The 22,500-nt window shown below is 35.0% G+C and overlaps 1 protein-coding gene across 2 annotated transcripts in view; it reads right to left on the bottom strand.

Moving 5' to 3' along the window:
• Nucleotides 1-3,556, bottom strand: part of SNF4Agamma (SNF4/AMP-activated protein kinase gamma subunit) — a 68,866-nt gene extending 65,310 nt beyond the window's left edge. The window contains exon 1 of one of the 2 annotated variants that reach the window (XM_068391963.1): nt 3,499-3,556. Coding sequence is in view for 1 of the 2 variants with exons in the window: in XM_068391956.1 (XP_068248057.1) it covers nt 3,358-3,383 (26 nt within the window). In the remaining variant the exon portion in view is untranslated. Of the gene's footprint in view, nt 1-3,357; nt 3,399-3,498 lie in introns of those variants that run through there. The other variant, XM_068391956.1, reaches the window with a different exon arrangement.
• Nucleotides 3,557-22,500: the final 18,944 nt, after the last annotated feature.

Here is a 22,500-nt window from a genome sequence, read left to right as displayed (position 1 = left end):
TCTTGAGCTTATCTTTTACGTCAGCTCGAGCATTAATAACCTTGTCCACATGACTGGTTTTGAAGCAAAGCTGTAGCTTTCGTTATTTGTCAAGAATCAAATTAGTTGGCAAATTCATCTTACTGAAGACAATAAATCGAAGGACTGAAGCAGTAAGAAATTGATGGCGTCTAAATAGACAGACGGGTACAGCACTCGCCAGAAATGTTTACAAATTGATTGTTTTGATTATAGAACTCATAGGTCTTCCCTAAAACCGGGCTCCATTAGAAAAAAACAAAACATGGACGATCAAGAACATCTCTAATAGAAATATAAACTTACTTAGATAGAATATTGAAAAGTGTACGTGAAAGATAACTTCTCTCTATATCTTTCTTACAAGAAAACAAGTTTAAGATGTTTGAGAGTGCACTAAAGTAACCCCGCCAATTCTCCAAGTCGAGTCGCCTACAAGCAGATCGCCTCGCAGCGCGGCCACCCGTGACCCCTCCCTCGCTCGCATACCGCTGTTACCAACTTGATCTTGCACAGGGTGGACTAGAGACCAACTGCTGTAACCAGAAGGGCTAACGATCTTCAGGCTAACTGGTTTTCTGTTCTCAATTTGGATATTTCTGGTTTTTCGTCCAACTTCCGGCTTCAAAATAGAAATTTTGACGGAGGAAAATAGTCACACAGGTAATTCATTGATAAATCAAGATTCGAATTCTAACCCTTCTGCAAAATGAGAGAGAGAGAGAGAGAGAGAGAGAGAGAGAGAGAGAGAGAGAGAGAGAGAGAGAGAGAGAGAGAGAGAGAGAGAGAGAGAGAGAGAGCTGTGAATTCAAACACACTTGTCTAGGATGCACCAGTGATGGAGATCACAAACTTTAATCAAGGGGCCCACTTTTTTGTCAAATCCTGATTACGAACGTACAACTAGGAGAGGATAGATTCTGAATTTCTCTGGACCTTGGAATCGATCAGTCAGTAATAATAAATAAATAACACATAGCGACGTCATATAAGCACTTTAGGCAGCTGGCCATTAACATATTCATATTTGTTTAACAACTTCATTTTACTATGGTCTTTTGTAATGAGATTGTTCTGTTAAAATTGGAATTTCCATTCAAACAAATGCAGGCAAAACTATTTTATAAAGATAAGAAACAACAGCTGCTTTAACAAATGAGGAATATTTAGAAACATCCCCTGCTTAAACAAATGAGGAATATCTAGAAACATCTGCTGCTTTAACAAAGGGGACAAGCATCTCATCAGTCCTAAACCACAAGGGAGTTTTATTCACAGATGGCTCATGCTTAACTCGGCAAATGAGGTTAGAATTAAACAATAACTAGAGAGAAGATTTAATATCGTGTATATAACACACATATGGTATATTATTCTTTTAGTCCGTTGGGGACGAGAAATCCCGATGTTGGCTATACTACTACAGTCAAGACTGGGTGCTACTATAGCGTGAGGTCTACCACACTATAGCGTGAGGTCTACCTCCCGTTCGTACTATAGCGTGAGGTCTACTGCTGAATTATTCGTCCCTCATATATAAAACACATTTCATACATTTGTTTAAGCAATAAACACTTAATTTAAACATATCTAGAAATGACTTAAATAGATCATTGGATTTCTAATTACATTAAAAAAAAGGAATAAAGGTAAATATAAACATGTTATTATATATTTCCATACATTTATTTTAGCGATACACTCTTCGTACATCAAACATGTTATCATATATTTCCATACATTTATTCTAGCGAGACACTTCGTACATCTTCTAAGAATGACACAAATAGATCATTGGAATTTCTTCTCATCCCCTTCCAGCAAAAATTATCAAGATGAGACTGGAACAGCTGACGACCAACAGAATCATCGTTTTAGCGTCCTTATGTAGGAGCTTGCTTGCTTGCTTGCTGTAGAATATAGCCAACAGTTCTCGTTGGCATGGGCCATTCCCTTGGTCGGCCCGTAGCAAGATTTAGAAGCTCGATTTGCTTCCTTTTATATGGGCAGTTCACGTGGCAGGTCACGTTTTTTATGGTTAGGTGCGAGCCAAGGCCAATAGAATGGCCTTGGTGCGAGCAAGGCCAATAGAAGCTGGTCACTCGGTAGACCTCACCCTCTACCTGGGTAGGCGACATATGGCGGTAGACCTCACACTATAGTAGCACCCAAGACTGTGTGTTCCCTAAACAAAATAGGATTGAATGACGGCACTCCCTGGCCACTGAAGTGTTTCTTTGCTGCCATAGTGTGGATCTATGCATGAGAAAATTCATGACTCGACAACAAGAATTCCTATGCATCATAATCAACCGCCTGGCTTTGTCATTGCTGTCAAATGGTTTTTCTTTTACGTTTCAATGGTAAAATGGAATAAATGCTGCTATAATCTAGGCGAAGCTCTCAAAAACATCCGTTAAAACACTACAAAATATGTAAAATTTATTAAGATTTCAATAATTAGAAATTTTCTTATTGGTGTAACAATTTAGGTTTTCAAGTCAAAGACATCTCAAGATGGAAACACCGATGAACATAATGAAGATGGAGACATTACACAGCGAATAAAAAACCTTTCACTTTGGACACTAAGCAGTTACATTCACTGACATGAACAACTGTTATTTTCGAGTTATAGTCATGTAACAAACAATGACACAGCGAAGAATAAATTCAGCGTGAATTACTACATAATATTAATTTCATCGACACATAATATACTGTAGTACATAACGTATGAAGTCGTCATATGGTCATGTCTTGTAACTCTTGCATGGCAGTCACGTGACCGAATTCTTCCTCTTTGAAAATTCTGGATTCCACCCAATTCTCTCTCTCCTTATGATTCATGAAAACTTGATGTAACGATGAAACACGATTTTAGATAATTATTAAGCAAAAGTTATCTTTCTTTCAATTTGTGAGTAATGTAGCAAATAAAATTAAAACAATCCTGAGATATTAGAAGGCGTGTGGCGTTGTATCACGTAGGCCAAAGTTGTAAGCATTCAACTTTCTTCTCTACAGTATTATGACGGCCTAGTCTCCTCGGGGTCGGGCAGGGCTCGGCATCTACGTAAAGGAATAAGCTTCACCAAACCCATGCCCATCCCCTAAGACACGTACCCCATCCAGGGAGTCTCTTATCTCCCACTCCCTACCTAGACGTGGTGCCTCTCCACGAACGAACAAACACTCTCCCTTCACCCATCTCTCTCTCTCTCTCTCCCTTCGAGAACCATGACGAAAAGTGTTTCCTGCCTTCTCCGGCTCTTTCCCTTATTACTTTACACGCAATTGTTTCATTTCAAGGCACTTGCTAAAGCTGGGGAGTCTTACTTGGCCACTAGGAAAGAACAACACATGCATACACAGCAATTTGGTTACATAATTGATACTATAAGGGCCTATTTAAAGTAAATATAGAGTTAATCTCTCACACTAGACACGTTCACTTGTGAACCACAGATTTGACACTACCGAAGTACGTGAGATTTAGTCCGCGGCCATGGCGACGAGAAACCCTCTTTCACACTAACTTCGACGTAACACCATATGATAACAAACACACACAGGTGTTATCTGATAAGTGTTATCAATTAGACATATTGAGTCTTTGATGGTCCAGAACAACTAAACATATTTTTTTCTTGTTAACATTCGCTTAAAAGCAAGGTAATTTAGTTGAAATAATTAAAAAGGAAATTAAAACGACCTTCGGTTCAAAGCAAATTTTCCAATGGAAATGCACGCATCATCAATAACTTGTATAACTGCGCAATACACATGATATGTGGAAGCACATACTGTAACAATGCTCAGGTCCCAACATACAACATTTATCAAAAATGATTACGGTATATCGTCTGATTAAAATGGATGAACCTGCGGTTTTCGTTGAGATGTGTTATCGCCCTCTATACAAACTTTACACACGAACAATGGCTTATTCCGAACCATATAAAAGATAAGAGGCACATCCAGCTTTCATAAGGTACAGCCTTAATTCAAACAAGAAAAACGCACAGAATGAAAAGACTAAAGAGTCATGCAAAGAGGAGAGAGAGAGAAAAAAAACATCTGGGCCTTGATGGAAATGTAAAGGAGCTAATGCTTCTTTTCATACGTTTTGTTGCGAGTAGAAAACGGATTTTCTTACCCGGATGGAACAAAGAGACGTCATATGATGCACTACTGTATAATCATGTCTTTACTAAATTACCACTACATCTCTAGCTATGTAACTACATACACACACACGTCTCATATATTATAGAGAGCAATTGTCTGGTTACATTTATCTATCTATCTATCTACAGTATATCGCTATCTACCTTTATATATATATATATATATATATATATATATATATATATATATATATATATATATATATATATATATATATATGCTGTACACACACACACACACACACACACACATATATATATATATATATATATATATATATATATAAATATATATATATATATAAATATATATATATATATATATATGTATATATATATATATTCATATATATATATATATATATATAATATCCAGTCAAGCTTAGCGACATTGCCAAACGTATAACTAAGTCTCTCCCCATTCTTCAGGAAAGGGAGAGGGCGTTACCCGTCTGTGGGTGTGTGTGTGGATATCTATCTATATATTTAGCCATCATTTTGACGGATCGCGTACACTAGTGTGTGTATGTGTCCATATATATATATATATATATATATATATATATATATATATATATATATATATATATATATATATATATATATATATATATACGATGTATTATGCATACAGTACGTACGTACGTTAAGTTTGTTTGTCGAGTCATTACATCTTTAGTAAAAGTGATCAATGAAGAAGACCTTTGCAGTGAGATGCTCTGATGCTGTTGTTGTCACTCTATAGAATCTAATTTCTCTCTCTCTCTCTCTCTCTCTCTCTCTCTCTCTCTCTCTCTCTCTCTCTCTCTCTCTCTCTCTCTGACACGTGCAAATGACTACACAAAGCTTAATGGAATGAAAACGGACGGATACACATATTTGTAGGAAATATACTTTATTCACATAAAACGATATTCTTGCTGCTATTTTTTTTATTTACATGGTCTCTAATACAACAGCAATTACAGAATAAGAAAAATAATGTAAAAACATCTAGCTTCACTTCGGCCTGGTTTATTATGCAAAATTTCATAAACAAAAAGCTTTGTGAGTGCCGGAGGTACGTTAATCCTAATTATTATTATTATCATTATTATTATTACAAGCTAAGCTACAATCCTAGTTAGAAGGGCAGGATGCTTTAAGCCCGAGGGCTCCAAAAGGGGAAAAATAGTCCAGAGAGGAAAGAATAGAAGGAAACAAATAAGCTACACGAGAAATAATGAATACTCTCTATAAAATATTTCAAGATCAGTAAAGAGGTTAAAACAGATATGTCGTATGTAAATTATGATGGGAGACAGCGTGTTCAACATAAAAAAACATTCGCTACAAGTTTGAACTCATGAAGTTCATCCGATTCAACTGCCCAATTAGGAAGATCATTACACAATATGTCACAGCTGGAATAAAACTTCAAGAATACTATGTAGTATTGAGCCTTATGATCGAGAAGGCATGATTTAGAATTAAATGCAAAGGACGGTCTGAATTATAAAATATCTTATGCAAATGTATAAAGAACTATCATACCCATAAATGACAATGCCATATTTAACATTAATTAATGAACTTAGGTAAAGATCCATACATGGGGGATCTGTACGTCTTTCTCAGCTCTGAATATAAGGAGAAATGTAAATGATTACCAAGACAATTGTTATCTTCAGAGCATGTTTTTTATATTTGCAAGTCATCAGTAAACTTGTAACTGATCCGACCTCCAGAATTGAATTTGTCAATATTTATATTAGAGTTATTATTACTAGCCAAGCTATAACCCTAATTGGAAATGCAAGATACTACAAGCCCAAGGGCTTCAACAAGGAAAGCAGCCCAGCGAGGAAAGGAAACAAGGAAACAACAAATAAACCATATATGGGAAGTAATGAATACGAAATATGAAATATTTTATGATCACCAACAACGTCAAAATGGATCTGGCATATACGAACTTTGAAATAAGACTTAGGGCAACCTGTTCCATAGAAAACCATTCGCAATAAGTTAGAAATTTTGAAGTTCCACCAATTCAACCCCCAGATTGATTAGATTATTCCACATTTTGATCACATCTCGAATAAAACTTCTGGAATACTGCGTAGTGTTGAGCCTTATGATGGAGAAGGCTGCATGCTTAGCACTACGTACATGATGGTATAGTCTCGGAAGAAGTAAATTCAAAGGATGGTAAAAATTATGAAAAATCTTATCCAATATGAAAAAAACACAAAACTAACTGAATGTATGGTGCCAGAAATTAATATGTAGATCAGGAATAAGAAATTTAATAGACAGAAAGTTCTTGTCCGACAAGTTATGATGAGATTCAGCAGCTGAAGCCTAGAGAGAGAACAATATTCGAAACAAGGCAGATTACATACATATACCAAAGGCACCTCCCCCAATTTTGGGGAGTAGCCGACATCAACAATGAAACAGAACAAAAAAGGGGACCTCTACTCTCTACGTTCCTCCAGCCTAACCAGGGACTCAGCCGAGTTCAGCTGGTACTGCTAGGGTGCCACAGCCCAACCTCCCACATTATCCACCACAGATGAAGCTTCATAATGCTGAATCCCCTACTGCTGCTACCTCCGCGGTCATCTAAGGCACCGGAGGAAGCAGCAGGGCCTACCGGAACTGCGTCACCCTCGCTCGCCATTCATTCCTATTTCTAGCACGCTCTCTTGCCTCTCTCACATCTATCCTCCTATCACCCAGAGCTTTCTTCACACCATCCATCCACCCAAACCTTGGCCTTCTTCTTGTACCTCTCCCATCAACTCTAGCATTCATCACCTTCTTTAGCAGACAGCCATTTTCCATTCTCTCAACATGGCCAAACCACCTCAACACATTCATATCCACTCTAGCCGCTAACTCATTTCTTACACCCGTTCTCACCCTCACCACTTCGTTCCTAACCCTATCTACTCGAGATACACCAGCCATACTCCTTAGACACTTCATCTCAAACACATTCAATTCAAGGCAGAATGAAAGAATTAAAATATTTCTTCAAAATATATTGATAATCGAAAATCTAAAAAGACTTTCTCATTGTGCAAATGAACAGACCAATTTTGTTTCTCATAAGTAAATCTACAATAAAGAATCACACCTAAAATTTTGAATGATTAGTATAGAGTTGAAGAAACATCATTAATGCAGAAATCTGGATGTTGAGGATTCACTGTCGTCGACTTTATTTACAATCATACTTTGAGTTTTTTTAGGGTTCAGCTTCATGTCCCATAATTTGCAACATACACTAATTGTAGCTGGTTTTCTAATTAAGGGATTCAGCAACCCCAGATCTACATTCAGGGATTGAGGTAAAGAGAGTAGCATCATCTGCCTATGCAACAAGCTTGTTTTCCAGGCCAAACCACATACCATGTGTATATAATATGAAAAGTAATGGGGCAAGAACACTACCCATCATACCCATTAACAACCACTCTTTAAATCTATACTTAAAAATTCAACAAGGATGCTAAAAAAACACTCGCCTACTCCCAATTGTTTGAATTCGAAAACATGAGCCTCATGATTAACACAGTCAAAGGCAGCACTAAAATCAAGGCCAATCACACAAACTTCCTCAACACAATCAAGAGATTTATGTACAGCACTGGAAATAGTAAGAAGGGTGTCACATGCTCCAAGGCCTTTGCAAAAGCCAAATTACAAACTAGGGAACAGATGATTAACTTCGGCATAACTATTCAGACATTTTGCCAATATACGTTAAAAAACTTCAGATAATATTGTTGTGGAAATTGTGTGGCAATCAGCAGGGCAGGAACTGCTACAAAACATTTACCTGATGGAGTAACATTACCAACTCTCTGTACTGGCTAGTACGGAGATAACATGTCCACCTAGCATTCGCATAACAGCAGATCAATCCCAGCCCGGGACTGTTAGTTTAAGCTTTTTACTGGGGAGTCCACTGCTGTGGTTGGGCTCCACAGTGAGATTTGGGCTTGTCCGTTAACGTTCTGGTGAGCATCAATTCTAATGAAACTGAAACTGAAACTAGGCACCTTTAGCCTTTTGCCTGCCGAAAATTACAGGCAACATATGAGCTAAGAAATCACCAGTCTTTATAAAAACTAAAGGAAAAAATCCATTTGGGTATAAACCTCCATAAGCATCAAGGTCCATCAAGATGGTTTTATTTTCATGGGACCGAAAAACTGAATTAGTTAGTTTAGCCTCAGTAAAATAGGAATAAGGAAGATCGATTTTCTTACTCTGCTTACTGTCAAACACATCAGCCAAAATGGTTTCCTTTTCCTTTGGACAGTGAGTGACAGAGCCATCTGGTTTAAGTAAAGGAGGAACTGTTACGTCTACACCATAAACTGCAGATTTAAGTGTAGCCTACCACTTATATTCCTGCCTTGTACCAAAAAGTGTTTCTTTTATGGTTAAATTGTATTCCTTTTCAGTTGAAGCATATACTTTCTCAGAAACAGCTTTTAACTGAGCATAGTTATTCCATGTTAAATCTGATCTGTTACTCTTTTAAAGATAATAGGCCTCCTACTTCTCCAGCAATCACGTCTACAATCATCATTGAACCAGGGTTTGTCTTTTACTCAATATTTTAGAACACGAGAAGTGATGCACCTATCACTTATGTTGACCAGATTCTCCTTCAAGGGAACAACAGGCTCAACTTTTTTTAAATTGTGACCGATTCAAATTCAAAAGATCACTCAAAATACCATTCCAGCCTGCTTGAGATTTTATATCTTCCATGAGTATGACACATCAGGGACAGGTTTAATTACTAACGAAATTAAAGCATGATCAGACGTCCCAACTGGAGAGCCAACCTATAAGCTTCATCATTCATTATAACATTGAATATTTAGCCTAAAGATGTAGGCCTAGTATGCAGCTAAGGACTACCAGTGTCCCTTTAGAAACATCAACAAAGAACAGTGTTAAAAGTGTTAGGAGGTAAAGGATTGAATAATGGGTTCTAAAGAGACATCCACTTCAATCCCTTTTCATTGCTAGACTTCTTCCAGGAAAAGATACAGTATTTTGTAATGGCATATTTTATGTCCCTTATCCAGTTATTTCTAACAAAATTCAACGTGTCCATGATAAAAACAGTTTTAGATACGTCTATAGTACATAAGTATTTCAATCAATCACTTTTAAAGTCGTCATCGTCTTGTTATTTTACATCAGAAATTTTCACTGGTATTCCACTCCACAGATTACTTATTCGCTTTGGAGGTTTTATAAAATATTAATATCCCGCGCACGCACGGAGAGAGAGAGAGAGAGAGAGAGAGAGAGAGAGAGAGAGAGAGAGAGAGAGAGAGAGAGAGAGAGAGAGACAGACAGACAGAGAGAGAGAGAGAGTAGCTACTCTATAATTGAATTAAGTACAAATTCTCCAATTCCAATACGTAACAATTACATAATTTTGTGGAAAGCTTATTTAAAAAAAAACACGTACTGGCATTCAAAGCCTCATTGTACGTGTTATATCTTACTTCATTAACTGGTCCTGGTGAGACGATATATGGGGCTGCCATTTTATCCTGGGGTAGGTGGGGGTGTAATTGTCTCAAGTATAGTTGGGGGGGGGGAGACCACGTGACTATAATGTTCTCAAATCCTCATTATGAACCTGGGCTGTTTCACAGCCCCTTATACGTACGTGTCTTGGTTTCAGTTCTTCATCTTGAAGGTTTGTATGATTTTATAATTTTCTAGCTTTTATACATCTACTGCTGCTACTCACTATGCATACATACAGGCATAATGCATAATGTAATGTATATGTACACACTCACATAAACATAATATATATATATATATATATATATATATATATATATATATATATATATATATATAATATATATATATATATATATATATATATACATATACATATATATATATATGGAGAGAGAGAGAGAGAGAGAGAGAGAGAGAGAGAGAGAGAGAGAGAGAGAGAGAGAGAGAGAGAGAGAGAGAGCTACCTGAAAGCAAACATTTCGTCGAACATGATTGACACATTTAGGAGGGATGGGACAAAGCAGGACAAGACGAGTATATACTAAGGGGAAAAAATCACGAATACGAGGTATGGAAATTCTAGATTCTACAAAAGATTAAAAAAAAATACCCTGGCCCAAAAACAGATCTAGAGGAATTAATCTCCATAGAATTATTTTCTCAAGGGGTGGCCTAAGGAAAGCAACTCTCCTCTTAACTTGAAAAAAAAAGCAGTTGCAAAAACTATAGAAGTCAACGCACCCTTGTCTCTCCCGTCAGGCTACCAATTCACTCAAGGACTTCAGGATACTTCTTTATGCCTTCATTTCACTCTCTTCACATACGGAATACAAGGTTCAAACTTTGGAATTCTCTTTTCCCTCCGTTTTCCTAATTCATCTCAGAGAAGATAATCAAATTGACGGTCGGTGGAAAATCTTATTCCTCACAGAGATTTCATAACCGTAGGCCACGTTAGGTAAGAGGCCACTGGAAACTATCATTTTTTTTTTTTTTTTTTTTTTTTTTAATGGTCAACTAATAAATGTTCTGCAGACCTTGGTTCTGTTAGACCAGAGGCTCCCACACTTTTTGTTCTTCTATACCCTTGGGTATCTATAGCTGTCTATGTTCCCCTAATTTGATAGATACCTGTGTACCTCTAGTTTTCTAGATTCCTGTGTACCTCTAATTATATAGATTCCTTACCCCTAAAATTAAGAATGAAAAAGAGAAACTATAAAATTGATATTGTGATACAATTCTGTTATTCTACCTCAATGCAGATCACACCACGCAGTGCGTAGTAGGCCTACAGGCCATTATCTCAATCCCATGTACCCCCTGAAGAGTAAAAATGTACCCCGGGTTGGGAACCCCGGTGTTAGACTGCGCCGAGTGAAGGGGAGAGAAGAAGAATACCCATCCTTCACACTTCATCCCCAGACTAACCAAATCCTGAAGGATCTCCTCTCAACATTTTGCTTTCCTTTTCTGGACGTCACAAATAGTAAGGGTTCGCTGGTTTAGTTACTGTCAATTTATTCTTGTTCTCTGTTAAGTTGCAGGCATTTTGAAAAGTAGCAACAAAAACAGAAAATTATAATTACATTTGCTTTGTAGTTTTCATGCTTTCTAATTTAACAACCAATGACAAAGCCTTTTCACGTAACTCAACTCAAGAGTTAAGAATAACTTTCACGTAAATCAACTCAAGAGTTAGGAATAACTTTTACTTTTTCATTAACATAACTGTTCCATCTACGTTGCAGTTAATAAAGTATCTATTTATCTATCGTTCTATCTCTCTCTCTCTCCCTACAAACACACACACACACACACACTATATAATGTATATATATAATATATATATATATATATATATATATATATATATATATATATATTATATATATATATATATATATATATATATATATACACACACACACTGTATATATATATATATATATATATATATATATATATATATATATATATATATATAATAATATAAAACTACTCCATCAAATATGGGGATGCAGTTCACAAAAACAGTCATTGTTATGATATCCACTGAACTGTGAATATAAGATATACATCTAAAAGCGAGAATAAATACACATACAAACATACATACACGCATATATATATATATATATATATATATATATGTATATATATATATATATATATATATATATATATATATATATATACACACACATACATATATACTGTATATGTACAATTCATAATTGTATATAACTATTAGCATTCAATAATTTATGTATGAATGCTGCAATATATATATATATATATATATATATATATATATATATATATATATATATATATATATATATATATATATATATATATATATGTATGTATATATACATAAACATACATAAATGCGCGTACCAAGGCATCCGGGTTCAGCTGGTCAAAACAACAGAGTACCGTTGCAACACTTGAAGCAAAAAAATTGCTACCATCAAATAAGGAATACGTCTCTGTCTTGTGACCTTGCGTCTAATGGTATGATCTAATCGCCAGAGAATGACCTCAGACAGTTTCGTTAGGGGAATCTCCAAAGCCTCAAGCTCTATTAAACGCTGAAATAAATCTGTAAATCAGGTTTTTTTCTAAGTTTTTTTTTATCATTTCTTTACATGATAAAATGTACTTGTTTTTTTCATTCGTCTGGATTTTATTTCAATTTAAGGGATTTTTCTCGAGTAAATGTATATTTTATTCTTGTGAGACTTGCTTAGAAAGTTTATGAATATATTTTGAAAGGGGAGGGAAGGGGGGGGGGGTGTTTCCGCAATAAAAAAAAAAAAGAAGAAAAAATAAATAATAATGAGGACGTTCTGACTCATGATGCGGTAGGTCATGTCGGGAGAGAGAGAGAGAGAGAGAGAGAGAGAGAGAGAGAGAGAGAAGAGAGAGGAGAGAGAGAGAGAGAGAGAGAGAGAGAGAGAGAGAGAGAGAGATAATACTTTCATTAAGATATCAAGTGCAGATACTTCATGCATAATTGTAGCTTAAGCAAAGAGATACAGTTCATACAACTGACATTTTCCAAGCAAAGGTCACTTGCGTAAAAAGTCTTGCAACTGGAAACCAATATGATTTTTCTCCCTTAGTGAGGACATCTGCTACTGGTGTAGTAAAACAGACTGTGTTCAATGGACCAATTGATATCTTATCTAATGTATCCTTTTATCTACACTGTTGAAAATTTGCATTAAAATAAAACAGTAAGTGTTTTAAATTTATTCAACGAAATTTGAAAACGGACATTTTATTATTATTATTATTATTATCATTATTATTATTATTACCAGCCAAGCTACAATCCAAGTTGGAAAAGCAAGATGCTATAAGCCCAAGGGCTCCAATAGGGAAAAATATCCCAGTGAAGAAAGGAAATAAAAAAAAAAAATAAATGATGAGAATAAATTAACAATAAAGCATTCTAAAAACAGTAACAACGCCTAAACAGATATGTCCTATATAAACTATTAACAACGTCAAAAACAGATATGTCATATATAAACTATGAAAAGACTCATGTCAGCCTGGTCAACATAAAAACATTTGCTCCAACTTTGAACTTTTGAAGTTCTACCCGATTAGGAAGATCATTCCACAACTTGGTAAACGCTGGAATAAAACTTCTAGAATACTGCGTAGTATTGAGACTCATGATGGAGAAGGCTTGGCTATATGTGACGTAAAAGAGTGATATTACGGTCACCAACCCATAAAAGATTATATCAAAGTAAGATAAAATTACGGTCGCCTGTATTTTACTGAAATGCGGTCGAGAATAGTATATTTTTAGGGAGACTCTCCGATTAAAATTAAAAAATTTTCTAACAGTGTATCTATTCAAGCATACATAAAGTATACACAATTAAGTATAACATCTTCTTTTCAGCAACAACTCACGGAAGGTCTTGCATGACAATACTGATGAAAAACACAACCAGGAAATAACAAAGTTTGTTAAATCAAAGTTTATCATAATTGCAGTCGAATTTTGTGATCTTTCAAGAAGTTTAACTTCCTTGTTATAGTTCGTAAAAGAGACGTCTGCGCTCATCGTATCTCATCGCAGATTGGCTGAGCTTGTTAGCCATGACCAATCAGATTATGCAATAGAAAATGAGACAAAAAACGAGGTGCATTCGCATTGCGTAAAAACAAGCCGTCAGTTTCTTTATAAATCTTTAAAATGTTTACATATTCTCGTGGAACATTCAAAACCCGGCACTAACTTGATGGACAAAATTCAAAATTAATACGTAAACAATAGCACCCATAAATAAATGTATTCACAAAGGAAAAAACAAAGAAATTTGATGTGAAGAATTTTAGAGGCTAGACTAAATACCTTGTAGGATTTCCCCTGCATCTTTTTAACTCGGGGTTTGTGCTAGAATTTGCTGATTGACTTCTCTTGTATGTAAGGACCTCTAACAACTGCCACTCAAATTACAACATCTGACAGCTTGGATGCCTGTCTTCTACTAAGAACGACAAAGAGACTTAAGCATGCCGTCTGGCATCTTAGCAATTCTTGCCGCCAAACTATGCTCCAAGTAGTTGATACTTATTCCTTAATGATGCAAATTAACGTTACACATGTTCTCTATGACAATATGATATCATTTATATTATCTGTATTAGTTTAATGGTTAGCGATTTAGCAACTAGACCGTGAGAGATACTGCACAGAACAATTGTGACTACTTTTTTTTAATTCATAAAATCACGCGTCGAACTATTATTTTTTTTTTCCCAATTTAATGAGTACCCAATTTAAAGAGCACCTTCTTCTTTGTCGAAAAATAAACATGGCGATAAACTTATTCAGAAGAAACTTACATCAATAAGAAAAGTTGTGTTAATCACTTGAACATAAGAACAGACAAAGTTCGGGTTCAAGACGACCCTGTTTTCTGAGGCTGGTTGTCTGTGACAGAGAAAGATGAGGTTGTGATGCTAATGATTCGTGTGTTATGTTAGAGAGAGAGAGAGAGAGAGAGAGAGAGAGAGAGAGAGAGAGAGAGAGATTTCTTCGCCAAGAGGTTCAATAAAAGAAAAAACTTGACTAACCTTGAGATGTCCGGCCGAGTTTAAAGCATAGAACGAGTTTTTATTCTGACGTCATTCCAAATGGTCTCACAACATCAGCTTCACTTACAACCACAGTACAAAAAACAACAACAACAACAACCGAGCCCGGGCAATACTTACTTTTATCTCCATGTTTCTGCAAAGAGAAAAATAAAATAATTAGTAAATGATGCAGCAACAGGAAAATGAAGAATCTTTTCTAAATTCACGTGGTAGAGCTTTATATATATATATATATATATATATATATATATATATATATATATATATATATATATATATATATATATATATATATATATTTACATATATATGCATACATATACATACATATACAGTATATATACACACACACACACACACACACACACATATATATATATATATATATATATATATATATATATATATATATATATATATATATATATATATGTACTGTATATACAACATTCACATACAAAGAATGCAACACTAATTAATTTATCTTGGAATAATGTTTCATTAAGGAATGCATTTATCTTGAAAAACATATTCATACAAATCGACAGATAATGCGCCAGACATTTACAGATCCTGTTGGCTTCATACATTCTACATAATCAGATGTGACAGTATCAGTTCAGCTAACAATTCAATGATTATGATAAACAGAGCCTAATTGGATTGATTAACTATTAATTTGAAGAAGTTTGTGTTTATACAAGTCCATAAATTTCTCCCAATGACCACGCCAGGCCACTTGTATAATTTCATTTAACTGAAGCAATCTTTTACGAAGATATTGCAGTGCCTTACAGTTTGGCGAGTCTTCACTTTCAAGGCCAGTATTTCCTGTTTACGATTGTCCGGCCAATAGGCTCAATGCAAAATCTGGATCGCCACGAGACATACAGAATACACTTTTTGTAGGTTTTGGATCGCCATGTTAATAAACTTTTGTAAATTTCCCTAAATTAGGTAAAGCAGTGTTTATCTCCTCACCAACATGGAACCACAATGTCAGAATGGGCACACACACACACACACACACACACACACACACACACACACACACACACACACACACACACACAAAAAATGACAACAACAACAATTGAGTTCATTTTTCAGGTCTAAGCTCCTTTTTTCCATAAGAAACTGACATGGTTACAACGAAGTTCCACGTATTAGGAACCGTACTTTAAATTCCATGATAGAAAATCATTCAATGTTCTACTAGGAAGATGTTTTTCGACGACGAATCATAGTGTTTTGTCAAACCTAATACGTCTTCCTTCAGAATTATCTAGGACAGGGATATCACGGGTTGGAATGTTCATTATGTTCGGTCACAAACAAGTCAATGGGTCGGTGGGGTCGCTGATGTCTAGGAGGCTGAAGTAGCCCCCCCCCCCACCCCCCCCCACAGAATGGGTGTACAAAACATCCAAGCAGGGGTTACGAAGTATCATGTTAAATCCAATGCTTTGTTTAGTAAAAATTACTAATAATCTCATTGAGAAGAAAAATTAATCAATAATGATTTTTAAGTCTTAATTCAAATGATTGCCTTATGATTAAAGGTGCCGTATTATTCGTAATGTAGGCCTATTTATTTAGCATTATTATCAGTTACCTTCAGATTTCAATTTAAAACAGATGGAAAACATTGTGGTTCCATTACACTTGATAAGACAGAATTACAAGCAGACAGTAAAGCAAGAACGGATTTGGATGTATTTAATTGCAGTAAAATTTTGGATCAAGTTATCAGATTGGAATTCAGCTGTAAGGAATCTAGTATTGCAGGTGGTGTGCGATGTGGGACCACTTGTGTTTGTGAGTCAGCATTTTCATCATTGGTTTACAACTTTACATTAAAAACTAGAGGGGGACTCCGACTCAGTAGAGCACAGACCTCCGCCGCGGCAGCTTATTTCTCGACCTTTTTCTGGACCTTGACCTTAACATTGGCGTGGGTTTTCATACACTTAAATATGAATCAAGTTTGAAGTCTCTATGAAAATAATGTCCAAACTTATGACTGATTTCGTGAATTTGACCTTTTACTTGACCGTAACCTTGACCTTCCAAAATTTAATCAATTCCAGCTTTTTACATAACAGTCAATCCCTGCAAGTTTCATTACTCTACGATTAAAATTGTGGTCAGGGGGCTCTTCACAAAACAAAAAACACACATACATTTCAAATACACAAACAGGGACGAAAATATAACCTCCTTCCAACTTCGTTGGCGGAGGTAATGATTATCGTTGTCGTATGTCAAACATCAACTTGGAAAATTGCATGATGTGTTGGCAAACGATATACAACCCGTTACAAAAAACTGACCAAATAGTGACCAGTCTTAAATGTAGTAGGCTACTCATTATGTCAGTACGATACTTACAAATCATCTCTATAAGTAAGCAGCATGTTATGTAATGTTGAAATAATATCTCCATATTTTGAGAGCCAAATCTATTGAGTATAATGTTATGAACTTATAAATGTTAAAAAGTACCAATAACAAAATATGAAAATGTCATTTAGGATTAGTAAATTTTTTGGTAAACAGAATAAAAATAACTTTTTGTTGTTTATTACAAAATACCACCATATAAAAAAATTATCAATAATGCTGTGAAAAATTATGTATTACAATATCACTATTTTTAAATTACAAAAATCTGAAATTTTTACTTATAATTAGCTACTTTTTTGGTAAATAAAATTTCAATGTTATCTGTTTCGTTTTTACTAAAATATCAACAAATGACAAGAGTCCCTAGAGACTGCAAACGAAGCAGGGGAAAGAAGAAATGACGATGGACTGACGAGTTAATAGAAATTGTGGGTATAGACAAGCACAGAGAGACCATAAACAGAAGCGAGGGGAAGGAAATATTATTATTATTATTATTATTATTATTATTATTATTATTATTATTATTATTATTATTACTTATTTACTAAGCTACAACCCTAATTGGAAAAGCATGATGCTATAAGCCAAGGTCTCCAACAGGGAACATAGCCTAGTGGGGAAAGGAAATAAATAATCTATAAAAAAAAAATAATTAATAAAAAAATAAAATATTCTAAGAACATTAACGTTGACATAAATCTTTCATATATAAACAATAATTTTAAAAAAGCAAGTGGAAGAGAGATAAATTAGAATAGTGTGCCCAAGTGAACCATCAAAGAAGCGAACTCTACCCCAAGACAGTGGAAGACATAGTTCAGAGACTATGGCGCTATCCAAGACTAGTGAACAGTGATTTGATTTTAGAGTGTCCTTCTCCTAGAAAAGCTGCTTACCATAACTAAAGTGTCTAGTCCACCCTTACCAAGAGGAAAGTGCAGTAGTTAACCCTTTGAGCGAAGAAGAATTGTCTGGTAATCTCAGTGTTGTCAAGTGTATGAGGACAGAGGAGAATGTAAACAGAATAGGCCAGACTGTTCGGTGTATGTGTAGGCAAAAGGAAAATGAGTCGTAACCAGAGAGATGAAACCAATGTAGTACTGTCTGGCCAGTCAAAGGACCCAATAACTCTCTGGAGGCTGGGATACCACTAAGCTCATATACTTTAGTACAATGAGGTAAAACTTGAAAGAGGTTGAACAGCAAGATGGAAGAAAGGAAGCAGTGAAGGCTAAAAAGTGAGTGCAGTTTGGGGCTTTTAAATGAGAGGTGGAAGGGGATTAAAAGGTAAAGTTGAAGTTTGGATAGCTGGGTGGGGTGAAGCTGAAGGGAATAAATGCAAGGTGCGGAAAGCAGTGTAGCTGGGACACTATGGCAGAGATTAATACCACACAATAGCAGCGATTAATAACACAATGGTAGAAATCAATAACAAAATGACAGAGATTAAAAACACAAAATGGCAGAGATTAATAACATAATGGGAGAGATTGATAAAAGTCAATGAATATTTTCTGATGAATGAGGGATTATTATGAAAAATATATCATTATCGATGACAAATGAATAAATATTTTGTCTAAACATATTTAGATACAGAAAAAAGTTATCTGAATTCTATAAACATTATTAATATCCTTAATATCCTTCTTATAACTATGATTATTACTATTCGATGAAAATACAAACAAACTAATGAAAATAAAAGTAACTTGACTGATTTAGACCGATTGTAAAATAGACTGCGTCACATTTGTAAGGGTCATCGGGGTGTAGCTGAGCTTGAATACACAGAACATTACGCAGTATTAAGAATGAGAAATTTGATAAAAAAAAAAAAAAAACTGATTGTTATCATGATAGAAAGGTTTTCCAACTAGGGTTGTATCTTAGCTAATAATAATAATAATAATAATAATAATAATAATAATTACATTGTGTCACACATGTCAAGGTCCCTGACTGGTTTTAAAGAACAGTAATTTTTTAATTGTAATTAAAGAGGGAAAGCAAAAGGAACACTAAAACGATCAAATCATAACTGGTGTGAATGAAGTGAGAGAGTATCTCCTTGGGGTGGGCGAAATCATTTCAAGGACAATGAACAAAGTACTTGGAGGGGAGGCTGAGGGTCAGAAGATGAGGGATGTCATACATCAATGAGATAAAACTGATTATCTACGAATAATTTAAGTGATTATAAAAATAGCCTTGATATCAGTATTATAATCTCTAATAAATGAAATAAAACAAAATCTTGCAACGTAATAAAGAAAATTATTAATTTTCAAAAGTCTGATAAACTTTTATAATACTTTTAGAGGATAGTAAAGCGACAGTATGTGGTAATTGTGTCAAATGACTGTCAGATGAGTACATTCTTGTATGCTGCTAGAAATGTGTATATATCAGTGTTGGAAATAACTTTGCATAATAATCATCATTAAAATGTGCATATAATCCTTATTGAAAAACTAAATGGCCTTTCAATACTTAAAATATAACCATATTATTCCCCTAACTGAAGTAGGTAAAACATAACTAAGATAAGACAAAAAAAATATAGATGAAAGTTAAAATATATACAATTACAAGGAAACAAACTTGAAATAAAAAAAATTCCCAACACGCGAACCTCAACTCGCATGCCATTGCCAAGAGACTGATCCATAGTTTTAGAGTAAATGGATTTGAAGTTCACTGGCACCGTGCAGTGTGAAAGAATGGCACTTTAGAATTGTTTCCGACTTGAGCAAGAAGATCTCTAGATACTGCTGCCATTAAGTTACGAAAACAACATCCAATTAATTATAAGAGAAACTACATCTAAAGCTTGCGGTCTTATCCCCATGATCTTTTTCATGAAAAGCCATTCATCATTGTCTTTGTAAACATGGTGGTCTATGTTAGATCAGCAATAAATGTGGTGTTTCTCAGTTTTACTTTGGAGGTGAAAAGAAACACCACTTACTGACAAATATTCTGAATCATCAATATGAATTTCTACATTGAGAGACAGAACAGTAACACAATAGAAGGTAGGTTGCCTTTGGCAAGGTCTAAACTCTAAAGAACACTTCTAAGCCTTGGCTTTTGGGTTGGCCACAGTACAGAAAGGTATCGCCCACTATACATTGACTAATCCGTTCTACTGGTTGTTCTAGTAACGAGATCCCTTGCTAGCATAAGGCCACTCTATATTTTCGATAGGCTTACTGTACAAAAGGAAAGACCCTTAGAAAATAGAGATAAAATAATTTTAACAAATTCCAATAAATAATGACAGGCTGAGATACGTAAAAAACTGAATAGTATCTTACTTTTGTGGCAAGGGTAAATGATGTTTGAATGCTATAGATCATTAGGTGGAAATTGATAAGATATGGCATGACGTTGAGAGAGAGAGAGAGAGAGAGAGAGAGAGAGAGAGAGAGAGAGAGAGAGAGAGAGAGAGAGAGAGAGATAATGGATACACTGACCACTCCTTTTTTGTGTTTTATGGTTATGCAAAAAAAAAGAGAATAAAAAGATGCGTTTCTTAGAGAGTCAACCGTCCAGAAATCTGTAGTTGATATTTAGCCTGATTACACATTTCTGACATAAGAAAAGACTCGCTAAAAAGCCCCTTTTCACTTCTGTTATATACAAAACCATATCTAAATATTGTAATTACTTTGAAAGGATAAGATCACGAAAAAGCTATATATATCTAGAGATCCAATAAGTAATGATAAATACTTTACTGATACAAGTATATAGGATATAAGAGACTGTAAGGGTTGGTAAGTGTAAAATGGTCACTAGAAGTTTTAAGATAGTTTTAAAGCTTATCAAGTAGTAATTTGTAAAACCTAAGTAATGATAAAGATAAATAAGTGAAAAGAAAGCAAGCAAGAGAGATATTTGTTTTGAGAAAGTAAGATAAAGGGGAAAGGGATTGATAAATTATGAAAAAAAAGAAAACGGTAGAATTAAAAAAAAGAAAAAAAAAGAGGAAATGTGGCAAAATGATAACCTAGACTTATATAGTTAAATAAAGAATAACATTACTTAAACTGCAGAGGATTACAGCCTGGGACAAGTATCTCTTTCAAATAAATGCCTACTAAATAGTAACGAGTTTAGGTGACGACATCACGTTAATTGCCAGGATAAATTACTTTATTTTTGTGAAAGGGATCTGCAGACCAACATTTTCCCGATGTAAAAGAACACAGTCAAATAAAATGTCTCAGCGTAGCAGTGCATTCAATGATCACGAGTTTCTGTAAGAGAAAATGTTTAGTATGTGCTTGCCTGAGGTGTAGAGTAAGGGGGGGGGGCAAGTAGGGGAAGGAAACGGTAGGGGGGAGGAGGAGTAAGAGGAAGGAAAAGGGGAGGAGGAAAGAAAATCAAGCTGCCAACCGTTGAGATACTACCGCTAGAGACTTATTGGGTCCTTTAACTGGCCAGACAGTATTACATTGGACTCCCGTTCTCTGGTTACGGTTCATTTTCTCATTACCAACTCATACACCGAATAGTCTGGCCTACTCTTTACATATTATCCTCTGTCCTAATACACCTGACAACAGCGATATTACCAAACAATTCTTGTTCTCTAAAGGGGTTAACTATTGTACTGTAATTGTTCAGTGGCTACTTTCTTCTTGGTAAGGGTAGAAAAGACTCTTCTAGAAGAAGTACTGTCCAAAATCAAACCATTGTTCTCTAGTCTTGGGTAGCACCATACTGTCTCTGTACCATGGTCTTCCACTGTCTTGGGTTAGAGTTCTCTTGCTTGAGGGTACACTTTGGCATACTATTCTATCTTATTTCTCTTCCTCTTATATCGATGCAGTTTTTCACAATTTATATGTTAAATATTTATTTGAATGTTGTTACTGTTCTCAAAATATTTTATTTTAATTGTTAATTACTTCTCTTATTTCCTTGTTTCCTTTCCTCACTGGGCTATTTTCCTTGTTGGAGCCCCTAGGCTTATAGCATCTTGCTTTTCCAATTAGGGTAGGCTTACAACATCTTGCTTTTCCAATTAGGGTTGCGGCTTAGCAAATAATAATAATAATAATAATAATAATAATCATAATAATAATAAACAGTTAAAACGAAAAATGCGTATCTTTGTCTACCCAAAGGTGAAACTTGAAAGTTTCTCATCTTGCCATCTTTCAGAGCCACCATATTTTATAAA

Source organism: Palaemon carinicauda, chromosome 1 (genome assembly GCF_036898095.1).
Source record: "Palaemon carinicauda isolate YSFRI2023 chromosome 1, ASM3689809v2, whole genome shotgun sequence".
In the NCBI taxonomy this organism is placed as follows: Eukaryota; Metazoa; Arthropoda; class Malacostraca; order Decapoda; family Palaemonidae; genus Palaemon; species Palaemon carinicauda.
This window is presented reverse-complemented; position numbering and strand designations above follow the sequence as displayed.